The sequence below is a fragment of the Hyperoodon ampullatus genome, assembly GCF_949752795.1.
Source record: "Hyperoodon ampullatus genome assembly, chromosome: 14".
Lineage (NCBI taxonomy): Eukaryota > Metazoa > Chordata > Mammalia > Artiodactyla > Ziphiidae > Hyperoodon > Hyperoodon ampullatus.
In genome coordinates, this window is record NC_136927.1 from 703034 (window position 1) to 723047 (window position 20014).

At 54.6% G+C, this 20014-nt stretch overlaps 2 protein-coding genes across 2 annotated transcripts in view; both read left to right on the forward strand.

The window, feature by feature from the left end:
• The window catches only part of SUN1 (Sad1 and UNC84 domain containing 1), a 52815-nt gene extending 50531 nt beyond the window's left edge, over positions 1–2284 (forward strand). The window contains exons 22-23 of the mRNA XM_079718817.1: positions 1589–1681; positions 2077–2284. Coding sequence (XP_079574943.1) covers positions 1589–1681; positions 2077–2190 — 207 coding nt within the window. The 3' untranslated portion in view covers positions 2191–2284. The remainder of the gene's footprint in view (positions 1–1588; positions 1682–2076) is intronic.
• Positions 2285–4558: 2274 nt separating this feature from the next.
• Positions 4559–19815, forward strand: GET4 (guided entry of tail-anchored proteins factor 4). The gene is made up of 9 exons (XM_079719863.1): positions 4559–4718; positions 9277–9355; positions 9613–9694; positions 10097–10246; positions 12405–12543; positions 13831–13971; positions 14185–14260; positions 14398–14470; positions 19056–19815. The coding sequence occupies exons 1-9, from the start codon at positions 4564–4566 to the stop codon at positions 19139–19141; spliced, it is 981 nt and encodes a 326-aa protein (XP_079575989.1). The 5' UTR covers positions 4559–4563; the 3' UTR covers positions 19142–19815.
• Positions 19816–20014: the final 199 nt, after the last annotated feature.

A 20014-nucleotide genomic window follows, 5' to 3' on the forward strand; every position in this document is an offset into this window, starting at 1 on the left:
GTGAGGCTGAATGTACAGAACGGAATGAGGACATTGGGAAAAGAACATCCAGAATCCCAGCACCTACAGAAGTCACCATTAACACTGGTATTTTCCCTTAAAAAGTGCAGTTGAGGGACTTCCCTGGCCGTCCAGTGGTTAAGACTCCGCGCTTCCACCACAGGGGGCACGGGTTCAATCCCTGGTTGGGGGACTAAGATCTCGCGTGCCGAAAAAGAAGTGCAGTTGAGACAATACCATTCATAAAATTTCACTTCCTGCCTTAAAGAAACAAATTGACCGTTAAGTATTTGTCCATGGCAGTGAACTTTATTGTACCAGTTTCAGGTGTACAGACAGCAGCATCTGACATCTGAATACGTTAGAGCATCACCACCCGTCACCCACGCTGGACCCCTTGCCCTGCTCACCCACAAGGTGTGAAGTGATCTTCACACACTTCTTTAAAGAGCAGCACAGAGTGCCCTTGTCCATGTCCCCAGTTCGCCGTGTTGACTACTAGTTCAACTCCCCACGTTTCAGGATAAGCCTCTTCACTGTTTGGTGATCCTTCAGGCTAGACACTCAGGTGGCGTTATGTTTCAGGGGTTCGAAGGGGGCCTTTGATTCATCGCACCATACGCATTGTTAGTATGAGAAGCGTTCCTTATCTTGTAGTTCCCTTTCTAATTGAGTCCTCTTTTTTTCTAAATCTCTGCTAATTTGATAGATCTTATTTTAATCTACATTTCTATGTATTTCACATGCATGTTTCGTTTTTTGTAGATTCTGGTTTTGTTTCTATTCATTTATCTTTCGGTATCTTAGTTTCCTTATGAATATTCGAGCTTTTTAATATAAAAATATTAATCATGTGTTATTCTGTTACAGATATACTTCCCACTGTCAGTCTTAATTTTGTGTTTAGTTACACCTGCTCATTACCTGTAATTTCTTCCATGGCATTTTTGTACCTAGAAAGTCCTTTCCCTTTATGAAACACATTCAAATTAGTCACCTGTACTTCCTACTGGTTACTTTTTAATTGTGGGAAAATACACAGAACATAAAACTTACCATCTTAACTGTTTTTAAGTGTGCATGCAGTTCAGGGGCATCAAGTACATTCACACTGTTGCACAGCCATCACCACTGTCATCTCCAGAATGCTTGTCATCTTCCCAAACTGAGACTCTGTCCCTGTTAAACACTGTCTCCTGTCCCCCAGCTCCCCAGCGCCCGTCCTCCTCCTCTTGGCTGTGTGAGTTGACCTCCTTGGGGCCCCACACTCTGCTGACCTGCTCTCCTTTCCCCAGGCTCATCACGTGCCCCTGGGTTTCCACTTGGGAGCGTGGAGGGCTACAGTGGGCCACGTGGGTGTCGAGTGTGTTCTGCTACATGTTAGCTTGCCCTCTCCCAGCCTCAGTTTTCCTGATCTGTATAACGGGAGGAGTAATGCCTACCTCACAGGCTTTGTGATCTGCGAGAAGCCCTTAATGAAATGCCCAGCACACAGAGGGCCTTACTTTAATGGAACAGTAATTTCCCTCTCCCAGTTACCTCACTAACTGTTTTTCCTTTATTTAGTGACTAGATGGTTTTGTTTCAGGGATTAGAAAATGAGTATCAAGAAGAAGGGCAGCTCCTGGGACAGTTTACCTACGATCAGGAAGGGGAGTCACTACAGACGTTCCCCGCCCCGGTAAGGGTCCCTGCGCTTCACACAGGCTTCAGGCTCCTGGGTCTCCTCACTGCTGCCTGCGTCCACAGGACCTGCCAGCACTCACAGAAATGCCCACAGGGTGTGAGGGCCAACTTCTGAGAAAGTGGATCTGAGCTTCCTAGCTTTTCTGTTCCTGAATGAGCCTTTTTAGTATATAATTTGTTCTGCATAAATGTGTCACAGGTGATGAGTTCTCAAGAGTTTCACCTGAACTTTGTGTCCTGTGACAGATGATCCAGTTCACGTTAAAAGCTTAATCTCCAACTTGGCTGTTTAATCTCAGATCTCTTACCTGGGGAAGTGATTGGGCTTGGTGGTAGTAATATGAAGTAAGTGTGTTTTGTTTTTGTTTTTTTTCCCCTCCTGAATTGCAGAAAAGACCAGAAAAAGCTTTCCAAATAGTGGAACTTCGGATTTTTTCTAACTGGGGCCATCCCGAATACACGTGTCTGTACCGGTTCAGAGTTCACGGAGAGCCCATCAAGTAAAGAGACACTCACTGTTCTTGTACATTTTGTATATACGGGGCAGCCTGGAACACTGGAATCCTTCATGGACACGGGCACAAAGAGAGCAGGATAATGTCACCCCTGAAATAAACGCACTGACTACCAGCAGGACTTGGGCGTGGAAGTGATAAATGCTGACACCCAGCTTGCTGTTCTGTCCACGGGAAACACTGCATGTTGACTGCTTGGGCTCAGAGACCCGCTAGCTACAGGTGGTCTCTGTGGAAATTCATTTGAATGTATGGTTCACAAAGACACTTACTTTTGGCCTGGGGGATTTGTTTTTGAACATAAAACTCTTTGTGTTTGCTTGACATCAGGAACAAAGCAAAGGAAGTTAAAAGGTTTGGAGTGTTCTTGAAGCCTTGACAGCGGCCTTCACTGGCCCTTTTAAAGGACCTTTTGGGGCAGATATGTGTTCAACCCAGCACACGTTTCTTTCAGGGAAGAACAGTGTCACCAAAGTTCAGAGTTCTGAACTCCCTTTCTTTAGGGTGAGATTCTCCTCTATTCGGCACCAGTACTTTCAAGTCACCAGGTGGGGAAGGAATGAAAATGGGTTTTCCTGCCTAGTTTGCTCCCACTTCTGAGAACGATTTTCCGTCAGGTCTTGGCGTGTGAACATCCATTCAGGAGCCCTGGAGAGTTTCCCTTTGCAGGTTGAAGTGGGTCTGCTTCGAAAGGGGATGGTCTGGATCTACACAAACATGTAAATAGAGTTCTCAGGTCTCCACTAGGCTCATCCCATCAGATTTTCCCTGCAGTTTTACTTCACACTATGAATAGGAACCAAGAAATCCAATCTTTTGGATATGTTCAGGTTTTGTTTTGAATTTTTCTGGAAAAGCAAACACTAACATGCTCGAAGTCTTTCAGAGGCTTATGCTTTTATTCCACTGATGGTTGTTAAAGGAGATTGTCCAGTGTGGCAAATTCATAAAACCAGGACATTTGGTGATTAGGTTTTCTTACAGCAGCACTTTGTACTGGCTCTGGTTGGGATTTGCCTTTTATTACAGCTGTTGGCCATTCTCTCTCAATTCCTGTGAGACTTGCTTTGGTTATAATTAGTATTTAATATTTAGACTATTTTACTGAGCAGACTTTATAAATGAGATATCTGCAAGGCACTTAAAGTGTTACAGATGTTTTACCTTAAAAATTATTTAAGTTTTATTGGGTTAAGACAGTCTTTTGGTGTACCATAAATGTTGTATTTTCAGAAAAAGATAAAATGATGGTGCTGACTGGTTTTCTGAAGAGTTTTATGTATATTGCACAACAGTCCTCAGATATACAAAAACTACATAAACTAGCATTTTTTTCACTCTTGTTAGAATTGAAACTAATGCCTATGCAGTTAAGTTGGGTAAAACGTATACAGATGTTTCATATATTACAGGATACATATATAAATCAAAATTTCCTATATAAAACTAAATTTGGGAGATGGGGTGGAAATATTTTGAATATTAATTTATTTTTAAAGATGAGAGATAGGACTTTGTGCAATGTATTTTTGTAAATGCTTTTCAAAATATTTGTCATTGGTAGAGCTTCTTTCGCTGCCACCAAATTGGTAAGATGCTATCGAAACGTTTAAATAAAGAGTTTTAATTTTTAAAAAAATGCATGTGATATTTCAGATGAACAATAAACTGTGTTTCTTTTCTGTACCTGCTTTGTCTCTGCCCCGGGCGGGGAGGAGAACACAGCGCGTGGAGCGGCCCCTCCCAGGACCCCTCTGGGCCGGGAGCGCGTCTGGCACGCGTTGTCGGACCGCCGGACTCAGAGACGCGTGCGTCCCCGCCGTGCGCGCCCCGCTCGCGGGCGTGTCTCCACGCTTCCACACGAACCACTTACGAGAGAAGAGCGGCGAGTTTGGGTCTCGGACGTCGGGGCGAGCGCTGATCCCGAGCGCCCGAGTGGGAAAGCTGCCCCGGGACCCCGAGCCGCCGGCATACCCGCAAATTATTTATTGTAAAGTCTAAATACCTCAGCGGCCTCAGTTACAGCAAGGACCACCCCGAGCCTGAGCTGCATTTTCCCGACCTCCTGCCCGCCCTCGTAGCGCTAGCTCCGCCCCCCGGAGTCACGTGCTGCCCTCAGCCGCGCCCCCGCGGTCGTCGTCTGCAGGCCGCGCCTTCACTCTCCGGAGCCCCGCCCTTTGATCGTGTGCCCGCCCTCCCCGGGCTGCGCAGGCCCGCCCCTCAGTCACGTGGCCGCCCGCGCACCGCCCGCGGCTCCTCGTGAGCCACCGTAGAGGGCTTCGGGCGGCCGCCGGGACGGAAGCCGTGAGGCGCCGCCGACCGCGCCTGCGACAGCGTCAACCCTGCGCGGAGCGCCGGCCCGATGGCGGCGGCGGCGGCGATGGCCGAGCAGGAGAGCGCCCGGAACGGCGCCCGCAACCGCGGCGGCGTCCAGCGCGTGGAGGGCAAGCTGCGTGCCAGCGTCGAGAAGGGCGACTATTATGAGGCGCACCAGATGTACCGGACCCTCTTCTTCAGGTAGCTACTGCGCCGCGGCCGCCGCCTTCCAGGGCTTTCCGCCCGGCCGCCGAGTCTGGTGCCCCGCCCCCGGCCGCCTCCCATTGGCCGCGCCGCGCCTCCCCGGGCCCCCATTGGCCCGTGCCGCTGCCCGTCGCCTGGGCGGTGGGAGCAGGGGCCGTGCGGCGGCCGGGGGAGGGCTGTGGCCCGGGAGCGAGACCCAGGACCCCGACCCAGAACCGTGACCGAGACCCCAGACTCCGCCCAGACTCTGGACTCAGACGCAGACCGAGACCCCAGACCCAGCCCGGACTCTGGAAGCCGACGCAGGCCGAGACCCCAGACCCGGCCCAGATTCTGGACTCCGACCCAAACCCGTGGCCGAGACCCCAGACCCAACGCAGACCCCTGATCAAGACCCCAGACCCGGCCCAGACTCCGGATCCCGCCCCAAACCCCTGACCCGCCCCAGACTCCGGACCCAGACCCAAAGCCCTGGCCGAGACCCCAGACTCCGGACCCAGACACGAACCCCGGGCGCAGACTCCGGACCCCAGTCCCCGGCCCGGATCGCTCTCCCCCTCCCCCGCCCCGACCCGAGCGCCTTTGGGTTTGAAGCCCCAGCTCCGAGTTCCACGGTTTTCCTGCCTCTGGGAGTCCCGTCGCGAGGCTGTAAACATCTTTCTCCTCTTGTTGTGTAGCCCTTGCTCACCCGGGTGTCTTGTTACTAAACCAGCTGTTCCCATAAAGCCGGTATTTTTGTTGTACCTGCGCTGCCCGCTGGCCACGTGCGGCAGTTGAGCTTCTGAAATGTGAGTCCCTAACGGCCTGGGCGGTGAGGGTAAAAACGCGGCCTTCAAAGACTTAGCGCAGAGAAAATGTCAGGTAATTAGTTAGGAACCTTCAACTCTTGATCGCACGTTGAAGTGATGCTTGAATATATTGGATTAAATAAAATGTCTTTTTTTAGTGTGGCCTTAGGAATTTAGGTTTTCTTAAACCTAGCTCAGTTTTCTTTTGGACTGCAGTGTGTCACACCGTTTCTGCTGTCATGCAGCTACTGCTATAGTTTTTTAGTTCTTACATGTGTAAGGCAATCCTGTATATTACACACGTTCTGTTAGCCTTCGGGTTTCTTGCCAGAAAACATTTGAGACACTCGTTAGCATTTAAAGATAGTTTTAGAGGATTTAATCTGTTCTGTGGAATGCTTTTTCGTTCTAAACTGCTGCAGAACAGCAAATATTTTGCTATGATATCTAAAGGCAGTCATGCCTGCCTCACACCATTTAGGCCTAGATTTAAATTTTTTCTTTAAATAGCAAGTTGAATCAATATTTTGGGAACTCTGGCAGTACTTCCTGCTTTGGTTGTAGTTGGGTTTAGACGTAACGCTTCGTGTCCCAGACCGAGTTCGAGCTCTGTCGCCAGAGGACCAGGTAGGGGTGAGTTGATTGTTCTTCACGGGATGAGCCAAAGATGTAAGTAGGCTTTAAGGTCTGTAACGTCGAGCTTTCGGCCTGGCAGCTTAGCCAATCAGATCTGTGTGATGGGGAGCTTTCATAGCGCTCAAGATTTGTCGTGGTGCTTGCTTTTCTTGGGGACTTTTATATAAAGTATTTGCCCCAGTGACTAGTCAGCAAAACTGGATCTTCCCAAAGATAAACATGGCGTTCCTTGTTTTGAGTCAGTTCTGCAGTTGCTGCTGTACCAGGAACGTGATTGTTGATTAGCTTTGAAGAATCCAGTCTCTGTGCCCAGAGTGTGCTTTGTGGTGACGTGGGGACAGATGCAGGCTGTCCACCAGCCCGGCCTTGACCTGGGTTCGCCTTCTCCCTCTGCTCTGTGACCTGTGATCCAGGACAAATTGTTGAATCTCTTCTCTGTGCCTCGGCTTCCTCTTTGATCTTTTAGGGGTTCCTACACTTCTTCAGAACTCCTGAGAAGTAAGTGGTCTCCTGTGGCCTCTTTGGGGGATGCGGTGGACTCAGGCACGGTAGCAGTTGTGGCCGCCCGGGGGCCCAGCTGAATAGGCCTGGAGTTGTCCCTGTCTCTGCTGGTACTGTCCACGTTCAGACCTGCGATTGCAGCCCTGGTTTAGCGCTCTGCACGGGGGCCCTGAGAAGTCAGCTTCGCTCTTTTGATGTCTTTCTATAAATAAGTGCTTTTAAGTTGTTTATATAAAATGTAAAACTTGATGGGTTTTGACATATGTACACACCCAAGAAATTATCACCAATCAAGGTACTGAAAATACCCATCATCCCCAAAAGCTTTCTCATCTGCCTTTACAGTGATTTTTTCACCACCTGCCCCCAGGTACCCACTGATCTCTCTGTCATGGTAGATGGGTTTGCATTTTCTGGAATTTTATGTAAGTAGAATTGTATAGTATGGTCCTCTTTTTATTTGGCTTTTTGAATTCCCCCAGCATGATCATTTCAAGATTCACCTTTATGTGTATCATTAGTTAATTTTTATTGTTGAGTGGTGTTCCATTGTATGGGTGGACTGTAGTTTACCCATTCACCTGTTGGATAAGTTCACCAATCTGTGCTATTTTAATTCACTTACACTGTGTCCCCCAGCAGTTTGAGGAGGGGAGGAGGAACTGGGCAGCCCGGGAGGTTGGACTTATGGGGGGGGCGGTGCCGCCGCCCGGGGCAGGAGCCGATGGTTCTGAGAGAGGCCGAGCTCCGCCTCCTCGAAGGTGCGGGCGCCCAGGGCGCTCCCTTGTCTCTTCAGCCTTCTCTCTGCGGGGACGGGAGAGGGTCCGTTTTCCGGGTCCGTTTTCCAGGCCTGAGGGGTTGTTGGTACTTTGGTGACTGCTCTGTAGGGTGGCCTGTGGCCTGGAGGGGCCTCTGCACCCGCCAGGATTTAACTGTGAAAGGGGCCTCGCTGCCCAGGGGCCTTCCTGAGATGAGTGTCGATCGTGGATGTTTTGTGTCTTAAATCAAATGAAGAAGTTTTTTGAAAGAGGAACTTCAAACCTGTGTTCTCAACCACCTGGGGGTAGGATGGAGCGCCTGGGAGAGGGCGTGGGGTGGACACTGCGTCTGCGTCGTTAGTGTTAACGCTTGTGTCTATGCTCTGCTTTAAAAAAAAAAAATGCAAAATGAACGATTGCACGGACGCAGTGCGGGGGGGTGTGGGTGGCTGCGGTGGGGGAGGGGCGGCGGTGCTCTGAGCCCCCAGGCCTCGGTGGCACCCCGTCCCCTCCAGCTCGGGCACCGGGAAGCCACATCCGCCCTTCCCAGGGCTCTGCGGTGCCCAGAGAGCACGTCGGGCTTTCAGGGTGCCTGTCACTGCTGCGGGGTTTCCAGCGTTCCTGGACCTGCGGCGGGCAGCTCCAGGCCCCCTCCTGCGGGGCAGGGCTGCCCAGGGCTGTGCGGCTCCGGTCACTGTGGGAGCCGCCCCAGGAATCCAGCCTGTCTGCCTCTCGGGGCTCCGCTCCCTCCGCAACTTTCTAGGCATTCATCTCTTGCTGTGCCTGGGGAGGAGAGTCCGGAGCCCTGTCGTGTCCCCAGAGCCGAGCCGGGCTGCGTGACTGTCCCCTAGGAGGCGTGCCCGCCGTACAAATCTCTGTGCCGGTGGTGGCGCGAGGGCTTATTTTTCCAGAAGCCCCCGTTCCGTGCCCACGCCCCCAGGTGCCCCGGTCTGCCCCTCGGGGTGCGGGATTCTCCTCCTGGTCCACCCCGGGTGCTGACCGGGATGAGGCTGCTGCTCCCGAGCCTGGTGCGGAAAAGTCCTTTTCTGTGGTTGGTCCCGGCCTGAGCCTCGGGCCGCTAGCCAGAGGGCAGCGGGGCTCCCGGGCTCCGTCTCCGTCTCCGTCTCTGACTCCGCTTGTCTGGGCCGGGACGCAGGTCTGACCGGCTGGGCGGGTTTCCTTCCTGATCGTCCCTGAGAGGAACGTGCAGCCAGTGGGCTCGGTGTCCTGCACTCAGCTCGGGCCTGGCCCTGCCCCCGCCCCCCTGAACGTCTGTCTCACTTGTCTTGGACGGAGCATTCTTTCTGTCCCGTGTGTGCCGAGTTGCCTGTCAGGCTCTCGTCCGCCTGCAGTTCGGGAAGCCGGCTTTTCCCAGCTTCCGTCCCTGGTGAGAAACGTTCCAGGTGGAAAGTGGTCGGGGTGGAGGGGGCAGCTCGGCGCCGGCACGTGGCCCTCGCCCGGTTCTCGCTGCCCCTCACCACAGCCAGGCCTGTGCTTGAAGCTGGAGGTGACCCCTGCCCAGCTGCAGGGAGGCTCTGCTTCTGGCCCGTTTGGGTGGAGAGAGTGCCTGGCACACTGTCATCAGACGGCGCTGCTGCTGCCGCGGGGCGCCTCGTGGGCGGGAGGGCTGGGCCATGGGCACCCAGCGCCGAGCCTGGACAGACGGGGATCGGGGGCAGCTCCGGGAGGTGCCCTCGGGACCCGAAGCCCAGCTCCGCTCCGTTCTCAGCGGAGGAGTATGTGGGGCGGGTGCTCGCTTCCTACTCGGATGCCGAATCTTTGGGATCTGATCTCCGAAACCAGCCCTCTGAGTCTGGGTGGTCGTGCTCCGGCGGCTTGTGCGATCCCGGACCTGGTCTTCTCTCCGTGCAGGTACATGGCCCAGAGCAAGCACGCCGAGGCCCGCGAGCTCATGTGCTCAGGAGCCCTGCTGTTCTTCAGCCACGGCCAGGTGAGACGTCTGCCCGGGGACAGGGTTGGCATGGGGTGTCCAGGGAGAGGCCTGGTGGGCAGCCTGGGCCGAGCGCCCCCGTGTCCCAGCACCGGTGTGGGGCCCGAGGGCTAGTGGCCTTGGTGCTCAGAACCATCTCTTAGGCGCAGTCGGTCGCCGGTTTCTAAACCAGAAACCAGAGCCACTGCCCAGCTCCGTCTTCTGAAAACGGGCCAAAGCCTCGCGTCCCCCTGACAGTTCTTTTGTATGTTTTATAGCAAAACAGTGCGGCTGATTTGTCCATGCTGGTCCTGGAGTCGCTGGAGAAGGCGGAGATCGAGGTGGTCGAGGAGCTGCTGGGTGAGACGGAGTGGACGCGCGTGCCGCTGCCACATCGCCCGCTGTTTCCCCCCCCCCCAAGCACCCAGCCTCCCTGGCGCGCGGTGGGCGCCACGTGGTCTGGAGCCCCTGCCCCATTGGGCGAGCCCTTCTGCGAGCCGCCCGGCCGGAGAGGCGCGCGCGGATCCCCGCTGGGGCGGCCCCCCTCTCTTCTCCCCGACACAGGCTAAGCTGCGGGGAGGCATCACGGTGAGGACGGTTGGGGTGGCCCCAGGACCCCCCCCACCCCGGTGTGCCTGCCTCTTCTCCGCTTTCTTTCAACGTGAAACAGTTGTTTTTAATTAATTCCTGTGAGACGCACAATACAGAGCAGAAGCAGCCGCGGGTTCTTCTGGGTCAGGCTTGTGTGGGTGTCGTTTGCAGAAAGTCTGGCCAAGCTGTTCAGTCTGATGGATCCCAACTCCCCGGAGCGAGTGGCGTTTGTGTCTCGAGCCCTGAAGTGGTCCAGTGGGGGGTCCGGGAAGCTGGGCCACCCCCGGCTCCACCAGCTGCTGGCCCTCACCCTGTGGAAAGGTAGGCCGTGGGTGGGCGGGGGCTCCTGCGGGCAGGTGGGCCAGGGAACAGGCGGCCCTTCTGATGCTCTCGGGCCGCTGCTGGCGGGGTCCGTTTGGATCAATTAAAATCACCTGCGCTGCTGGCGGGGGTGGCGCCGCCCTGGCTGAGTGTGAACACCTGCTGCGCTCGGGTGGGCGGGGCGTTCCCTTTCGAGGAGCTTCCGCTCCCCTGCCCGCCACCCGCTCCCCCGCGCTGGGGCCTCCTTCCGGGACGTCCTTCCCCCGGTCCTTCCCCCGCCGCGGGCGTTCTGCCAGCACTTCTCTTGTAAGTGAGCGTTTGCGGGGGCTGTTCAGTCCACGAGAGGGGGTCGTGTCCCGGGCTCCGGCAGAGGAAGGGAAGCGGCCTGAGTCGCTCTTGGGCGGGTGTGAGGGGGCTGTGCCGCCTGGGGCCTCGCGTGGCGGCCGTGTGCGGAGCTCATCCGCGTGGTGGTCAAGGCGTCTGGGCCCCACCGGCCAGGTCAGCTCTGTGTCTCGTCCTCACGGGCCGTCACCTGGGTGGGGTCAGGCGGAGGAACGGCGACCTTGGGCAGGTGCCTTGGGACCGCGCGAGCGGGCCCGACCTCGTCTGAGGCTGTGGGAATTTGGAAGGTCTAGATGCTGTGTGGTCTAGACCTCTGGACGCTCGTGCTGGGGCTCTGTCGACGGGCCGTTCAGCCAACAGCCGCCCTCCGCACTGCCTCGTCGGCCGTGCTGGCCACCTGCAGCATCAGCGCCTCGATTCACACCCGCCTCACTCAGCCTGTGTGCCAAGGTGCCAGGCAGAGCTGGAGGGGGTCTGTGTCTGTGGGACCCGTGTTAGTGGGACCGGCGCCTGGCTTGAAGCAGGGAGTGTGGCACCTGCTCAGTGGCTGAAGAGCTGCTCAGAGGCCTCGCTGGGGTCGAGAGCTCTTAAGCTCTCGTATAGTTAACATTAAATGTTTGAACCTCAAGACCCAGGCATCTTAAGGTGTCGCGTCAGGAACAGATAGCAAGTGAGGCCCAGCGGGCCCCCGTGCCTGGGGGAGGCTGTGCTGAGGGGTGTCTTCAGGCCCCCGGCGGTGGGCAGCCTCCGAGCAGGCGTGTGGTGTGGCCCGGGGCCCGCCATGCTGTGCAGGGCGCTGTGGGAGACCTGCCTGCTCTCGGTGTCCCCGCTCCGCTGGGGTCTCGCGCAGGCGCCTCTCCGGGGCTTGAGGGCGCCTAGTGACCTGCCGGATTTCTCTTCTCACGTGGAGGCTCTAAAACCAAAAGGTCGCTCTTGGGGTTTGAGGGAGAGGAGACCAACAAAACACGGTACCTACCACACAGAGCAGGCTCTTCCCTGAAGTCGCCCTGCAGTGCTGGGAGCTGATGCTGGGGGGCAGTGGTGATCTGGGGGTGCCCAGGTGGTAGGAGAGTGCTGGTGGACGGTGGGAGAAGGCCCAGCCTGGGAGGCGTGCCCTCTGTCCGGAAGGAGAGGGAGCCAGTGCGGCGTGTGAGTGGGAACTGGGGCGCTGCCCCGGAGCTGGGTCTCTGCCTCAGCACCACTGCCCCCGGGCGTCCTTCCTGCGCTGCAGGGGGGCTAGGTGCCAGAAGCACCCGCAGCTGTGACGGCTCACACCGGCTCCAGACCTTTCCCTGGGTCTGGAGTAGGGGTCGAGTCGCTCTGGGTGAGAGCCATCGGCGTGGAGGGTGAATCCAAGGGGGAGGAGGGGGTGTGTGAGTCCAGGTGAAACTGGGGAGGTTGGGAGTTTGGTCGCTTTTTAAGAAAACAGACCATTAGAACCCACTTAGAGCTCAGTAGCCGGTTTAGAGTCAAAGGCTCAGAACAGCGGAGCATCAGGGGAAGCCCGTCCCTGGAGAGCCGGCCTCCAGCCCCATCCTGGTTCCTTGTCAGAGCGGCAGACTCGGGGCGGAGGGGGCCGCTGGGCTCTGTCGTGCACACAGCGCACGGGCGGGAGGTGGGTTCTGCCCCGGGGCCTGACGCCGCCTCCCGACTAGCTCCCAGGTGACCCCGATTCGAGTGGGGACGGCCTGGTCTCTGCTGCGGACACAGCCCAGGTGGAAATCAGTGCGGCGATGCCGTAGGACCGCCCTCCTCCCTGCCTGCGGGGCGGGGGGAGGAGGGGCGCTCACAGCTGCCCCCTTGCCTGCCTCCGCAGAACAGAACTACTGCGAGTCCCGGTACCACTTCCTGCACTCCAGCGACGGGGAGGGCTGTGCCAACATGCTGGTGGAGTACTCCACGGCCCGGGGCTTCCGCAGCGAGGTGGACATGTTCGTGGCCCAGGCTGTCCTCCAGTAGGTACCCGCTTGCTGTCCGGCCCTTGCGTCCATGGCCTCCTGGGGTCCAGGGCTGGCCTCTGGTTGAGCCTCGCGTGAGGACAGGCCTGAAGTCACTCAGTGTCCCACACGCAGCTCACATCCCCCAGTGTGACCCTGCTGCTGACCTCCGGGCACCCCAGACGTGCCCCTCAGCTCCCCTAGGCCGACTTGTAGCGTTTCCATTGGCGGTAGAAGTACTTTCTGTGCTTTGAATTAGCGTTTTGTTGCCATTGATTTTCTATTTTCCCCATTATCTATCACGTTTGGGGGCGGTGGTTAGTGTTGTGCAACTATTTTTTTTAGGACACGTACATTTACCAAATTTTCAGCCTCCTGGGATGTGAAGGACGTGTGCGTCACAGCCTTTGTTCAAAGGCCGTTTGCCTTCCCAGGTGTTTTGTGCATCCAGACACAGTGATGGGGCTGTTGCCCGCCCGCTCCCCGCCTCAGCTCTGTGTCTCTGCCCCGCTGTCCCAGTTGGGCCTCCTCCTCTTTTGTTTTCTTTCGACAATTTATTTTGAAAATACTGAAACACAGCAGAGTCGCCAGAGGCGTGAGCATCCTGTTGGGCTCACACAGCCGAGAGCCCACGTTGGGTGACCTGGGGCCTGACCTCCCGTCCCAGGGGACCATGTGTTTGTCCCACTGTTGTGTCTGTCGATGAGATTACTCCCTCCCAGAAAAGCACTTGGATCTGGTGGCCGGGCCTTGGGATGGGGTGTGTCCCATGAGTTGGGGTGGACGGGGAGCTTCCGAGCTCTGACATGTCACCACTTGTTGCTGAATCTGTGACTTTGAAAACGAAACCTGTCTAAAATCCAGAACTCGCTGGCCCTGGCTGTGGCATGTGGTGCCAGTGTTTCCTCTGGCATGAGCCCTTTCTCCTCCATCTGTCTCTGTCGAGGGCGTGCACCACGGTAAAGTCCGGCCGTGGACACGTCCTCCACGGGGCGGAAACAGGAGCCGGGGCAGCCTCTGGGCCACCGTGCTCTTGCGGGTAGACAGGTGTGGGACAGGCTCAGGGAGCCCCGCCGCCTCCTGGATCTGCTGACGTTGAGCACGTCATCTTCTCAAGTTAGTTCTCCCTGGCCGTAAACCTTGGGACTCCCTGGGGTGGCTGGTCCACGCGAGGGGCCTGGCTGGTGCCCTCCGTGTGTTGCACGGGGGCATGGGCCACACGGGGCCCTCTGGGCAGGCACTTGTAGAAACCCGTTTCCTCCTTCTCCGGTCAGGTGTGCCCACTCACTGGGATGTTATTTCCAGGTTTCTCTGTTTAAAAAACAAAAGCAGCGCGTCAGTGGTGTTCACGACGTACACACGGAAACATCCGTCCATCGAGAGCGGCCCTCCCTTCGTGCAGCCCCTGCTCAACTTCATCTGGTTTCTGCTGCTGGCCGTCGATGGGTGAGCGTGCGTGTGTGTGTGTGTGTGTGTGTGTGTGTAGAGGCATGTGGGTGAGGCATGTGCATGTGCTTGTGTGGAGGGGCGTAGACGTGTACATGGAAGCACGCAGACGTGTGGGTGAGCATGCGTGTGGGGGGGTGGAGTCGTGTGGTTTCTGTCCTTGTCCTTGGTCTCGCGTGGGCGTCGGCTATGCTGTGCTCTGTCCTGTTCCAGGGGGAAGCTGACGGTCTTCACGGTGCTGTGTGAGCAGTACCAGCCGTCCCTCCGGCGGGACCCCATGTACAACGAGGTGAGGGCCGGGGGGCGGGGGGAAGCTCCGCGGCTCCGGGCAACCGCTGGAGGGGGAGGTGGAGAGAAGCTGTGCGTGGGGTCTGCGTGCAGCCTCCGGCTCAGCGTCCTCCGCGACCACGCCTGTGCCTCTTCCAGTACCTCGACAGGATAGGACAGCTCTTCTTCGGCGTGCCGCCCAAGCAGACGTCTTCCTACGGAGGCTTGCTAGGTGAGGGGCTCATGGGTCGGGGGGCTCACAGTGGGGGCTTGTGGGTGAGGCCCAGAGCGTGGTGTGCCGGCGGGGGGAGCAGAGCAGGCAGGGGCCTGGAGCGGGGCCCGGTGCCAGCAGGAGGGTTGCGGGCTCCTAGCTGTTTCCCTCTGCGTGTTCCCCAAGCAGAGCTCGTACGGCCCCCGATGAATAATCGTCCCCTGTGGTCCCTCTCCGTTGGCCACAGAATCGAAGCCAGATTTCTTTTTTTTGTGGTAAAATACACGACATACAATTCCCCACCTTAACCGTGCTTAAGTACGCAGGAGAGTTGTGTGAACTACATGCACATTGTTTTGCAACGGATCTCCGGAACTTTCCGTCTTCCCAAACTGAGACTCTGCCCCCATTAAACACTGGCTCCCAGTCCCCACCCCTATTTTCTGTCTCTCTGAACCTCCAGGGACCTCACATAAGTGGAATCACACAGTGTCCTCCTGTGCCGGCATATTGTCACTGTCAGGTTCAACCCTGTTGTAGCAGGTGCCAGGATTTCCTTCCTTTTTAAGGCTGATTCATGTTCCATCGTGTGGATAAGACTGCATCTTCAGTGGACACCTGGGTTCTTCCACCTTTGGCTGCTGTGAATGTGGGTGTGCAAGTTATCTCCTTAAGGTCTTGCTTTCAGTGCTTCTGGGACACCCAGAAGCAGAATTGCTGGATCTGTTTAATTTTTTGAGGAATCGCCACACTGTTTTCCCACAGCAGCTGCTCCCACAGCAGAGGGCACAGGGGTCCCAGTTGCTCCACGTTCTTGCCAGCTGTTGCTGTTTTCTGGTCTTTTCGACAGGAGTCATCTTATTAACGGGTCTGAGGTGGTGTCTCTGTTTTGATTGTCCTGATTTGCATTTCCCTAGTGGCTAAGCACGTTGTGTATCTTTCGCGTGCTTATTGGCCATTTGTGTGTATGCCTGTTCGTGTCATTTGCTTATTTTTGAATCATGTTGGTTGTTTTACAAGTTCTCTACACTGGGTATTAATTCCCTCCCAGATATATGATTTGCAAATATTTTCTCCCGTTCTGTGGGTTGCCTTCTTTATTTTTTTTTAAAGACTTTATTTTTTTAAAGCAGTTATAGATTCACAGCAAAGTTAAGAGGACGGTACAGAGATTTCGCATAAATACCCCTTCCCCGCCCCAGGTGCGGCCTCCCCATTATCAGCATCCCCCAGTAGATGGTACATTTATTATGGGTGAACCTGCATTGACATGTCATTATCACCCCAAAGTCCAACATATCGATACATAAATTAGGGTTCGTTTTTGGTGTTTACGTTCTGTGGGTTTGGACAAATGTGTGATGACGTGTATCCGCCGTTACAGTATTGTGCGGAGTCGTTGTGGGCCCTAAAAAATTCTGTGTGTTCCACCTGTTCATCCTTCCCTCCCTTGTTGCCTTTTTACTCCCTGGAGTGTCTTTTGATGCACAAAATATTTTACTTTTCATGAAGTCTAATTTGTCTATTTTCCTTTTGTTGCTTCTGCCTTTGGTGTCATTTCCAAATCCAGTGTGACAAAACTTTTGCCCTGTGGTTTCTTCTAAGAGTTTTATTATTTTAGGTCTTCCATTTAGGTCCTTGATCCATTTTGAGGTGGTTTTTTTATGTGGTGTTTTACTTATATAAGGGTCCAGCTTCGTTCTTTGGCATGTGGATTTCCCGTTTTCCCAGCACCAGTTGTTGAAAAGACTGTCCTTTCCCCATCAAGTGGGCACAGAACCCTTGTCAAAAATCATTTGACCATATATGTGAGGGTTCATTTCTGGGTTCTGTATTCCATTGGTCGATATCTGTCTCTATGCCAGGACCACACTCTGTTGATGACTATAGCTTTGTAGTAAATTTTGAAATGAGAAAGTGTGAGACTTCCAGCTTTGTTTGTTCTTTTTCGAGATTGTTTTGGCTATTTGAGTCCCCTGAGATTCCATATGAATTTTAGGATGGGTTTTTCTATTTCTGCAAAAAAATATTTTGGGGATTTGAGATTTCATTCAATCTGTAGATTGCTTTGGGTAGTACGACATTTTAACAATATTAAGTCTTTTAGTCTAGGAATATGGGATGTTTGCATTCATTTATGTCTTTAATTTCTTTCAGGAATTTTTTATAGTTTTTTGATCGTACAATTTTTCACCTCTTTGGTTAAGCTAATTACTAAGTATTTTATTCTTTTTGATGCTACTGTAAATGGAATTGTTTCTGTAACTAAGTTATTTTGTAGACTTTTCAGAAATTTTTACAAGTAAAATCATATCACTTGCAAGCAGATAATTTTACTACCTTTTTTCAACTTGGAATTCTTTTATCTCTTTTTCTTGCCTAATTGCTCTGGCTAGAACTTCAGGTTCAGTTGACCCTTGAACAACGTGGAGCTTAGGGGGGGGTGCTGATTCCCTGCACGGTTGAAAATCGGCATATTAACTTACAGTTGGCCCATCCTATCTGCGGATTCAACCAACTGCGGACCAGGTAGTACTTTAGTATGTATATAGAAAAAATGCACGATAAGTGGGCCCGTACAGTGCAAACCCGTGTTGTTCAGGGGTCACCTGTACCATGTTGAACACAAGTGGTGGGGGCAGCACCCTTGCCTTGTTCCTGATCTCAGAGGAAGAGCTTGGAATCTGTCACCGCTGAGTGTGATGTCTGCTGTGGGTTGTTGTATATGCCTTTTATTACATCATAATATGAGACGGTTTCCTTATGTTCTTTCTTGGTGAGTGTTCTTATGAAAGAGTGTTGAATTTGTCAAATGCTTTTTGTGCATCATTTGAGGTGATCATTGGTTTTTTTTCCTTCACTCTCTTGTGGTGTAACATGTTGATTGATTTTCACATGCTGAGCCATCTTTGCATTCCAGGAACAGATCCCACTTGGTCATGGTGTCTGATTCTCTCACTGTGCTGCTGAATTCGGTTTGCTAGTATTTTGTTGAGGATTTTTGCATCAGTGTTCATAAGGGATATTGCTCTGTAGTTGTTTTTCCTCATAGTGTCTTTTCTGGGTTTGGTATTGGAAGGATGGGTGGTACTAATTCAGTAGCTTCCACAGTGAAGCCGTGAGGTTCAAGGTTTTTCTTTGTTGGGAGAGATTACACAGTCTCCTTACTCATTAGAGTCTCTTCAGAGTGTGTATTTCTTTGTGCTTCAGTCTTGGTAGGTGCTGGTGGCCAGGTGGCTGACCCTGCCTCTCAAGGCCAGGCCACCTCTCCGTGTCCTGCCCGTTCTTCTGATGCAGCCTCGGGGCTCCGAGACCACTTGAGTCCTCATCGGACTCCTGCCCTCCAGTAGGGTGGGGACCAGTGTAGTCCTGCACTTAAAAGTGGGTTTTGCCATCCTTAATGTTTTATTTTTGAATAGGTAAAGCTTGTCTCACAGAGTCCAGATGTGCAGGCTCGTACCCAGCCCTGCCACTGTCCCATGGTGCCTTGCAGGCCAGGCAGTGCTAGGTTTCCTTAGCTTCTTTCCAGGGGGAACTTTGCAGACATGCAGACGGCCTGCAGTGGCAGGACCAGTGGGGCTAGCCCCTCGGCGCTTGGTCACGCTGCTCTGACGTGCTGTTGCTCTTGGCCCTGCCTCATGGGGCTCTCCTTGGGGGAGGGTGGAATGAGCGTTTGTCGTTCTCATGGCCATCGTCAAACTGTGCTCTGTGGAAAGGTCTTCCTGTCTCCCAGATTATTTTAAAAGCTGTTTCCCCTTAAATACAAGTTGGACTTCTCACCTGTAAACTGGGCCTGCCTGGAGTTTTAGTGGAAGGTGTGGGGGGCCACTTCCCTTCTCCAGGCTCTCATGTCACGACCACTTGTCTCGGTGGCTGTGTCCTGTCCTGCCCACACCTCGGGCTTCTGCAGCATCTGTCCGTCCTCAGTCATGGTGACGTTTTAGCATGTTCAGTCTCGGGCTGCTGTGACTGTCAGCTACTGCGTTCCCGTCTGACTCTCTGCGTTTCCCCACAGAACTTCCAACCGCAGCGGTTGCCGGGTGCGGTGACTGGGCCAAGTTCACTGCAGCTCGAGGAGGGTTTTACCCTGAGGGCACTGCTTGCCCTTTGTTGTTCCCCTTTGCGAGTTGGTTTAGGGCACTTCTTAAACTTTGCTTTTCTGTTGACATGATAGTTCTTTGGATAAAAATTAGGTAAAAAGGAAAAGTGTCCATCTTGACAAGGCCCACAGCAGTCAACGTTGTTATGTGTAGCCTTCGCAACTGTAACATCTGACTGACTTCTGTGTCACTTGAGAGTTAACGTGGGAGTGAGTTACCTGCTGCTCGGCCACCCGTGATCCTCCCGGGCCCATCCTGGCGGCTGTGCAGTGTCCCCTCGATGGGCACCTGGGTCTTCTCCCCTTGCGGCCCCAGCGGGATCCCTGCATCTCTGGCGCAGCAGACACATTTCTGTGGAGAGACCCCCGGATGGGGCTCCGGGGTTGAGCTGCTATAGTCTTGCCAGGCCCGGGTCACGGCGCCATGGGAGGAGGGGGGCGTCCGGGGGGTCGGGCAGCGGGTGAGGTGCGGCCGTGGCCATGACAGCGCCGTGCACCTCCTTCCAGGGAACCTTCTGAGCAGCCTAATGGGCTCCTCAGAGCAGGAGGGCGAGGACAGTCAGGACGACAGCAGCCCCATTGAGCTCGACTGACGCCCGCGGACCTGCAGGACTCGGCCTGGACCGCGGCGGGTGCGGCTCCCGACGCGGGTCCAGACCTCGGGCTCCGGCCGAGGCCGAGGGGCCGCACGTTGGGTGTTGTGGGGCCGCCGGGGCCGTGCTGGCCAGGCCGCCGTGTACCTTGAGATGACCCCAATAAAAAGCACAGGCCCTGCCGCGCCTCCTCTCCCGGCCCTTGTGTCTGGTTTGCTTGGGGAGGGCCCTGTCGCACGCAGCGGGGGTGGCCTGGCACGTGTCCTGGGGAGTGCCTGGGCGGCTGCTCCATGCCACACCCCAGGAGCTGCAGCTGAGCGCCCAGCCGTTCGGAATGGTGTCTCGTCTGGGAGGCTGCAGGACCGTCCACCATCGCGGGGCAGTGTTTATTGTCTCCGGGTGACCGACTCCTTTGACCTGATGTTTAGGTTGTAACCGAATGATCGGCCCAGGAACGAGCAGGTCTGTCCCTCCTCACTGATGTGTGTCCGATGCCCCAGGATAGTTACAAAATGGGAAACGCTTTTATTTTTTCACAATTATAAGAGTTGTAGATTAATACCCAGTGATCATGCATGGGAAGGAACGGAATACACAATTTTATTTACTGTAAAAATGGAATTTAAAGGAAGGTTGCTGTTCGTGTTGAGTTTAAATAAATCCTTTATACTGGGCTTGGCAGCACTGGTCCTTTCTGAGTGAGCTCCTGGGGCTGGTCGTGGCCTGGGCCACGGGGCTGGGGCTGTGAGCAGTGGCCAGGGAGCCCCCCGTGAGGGGCATGGGCACCGTGACCGGTGTTTTCCAGTTCCGTCCGGAGTGTGTCCTTGGTGGGCGGCAGCAAGTAGCCAGTGTTGAGAGTGTTGTGATTTTAGA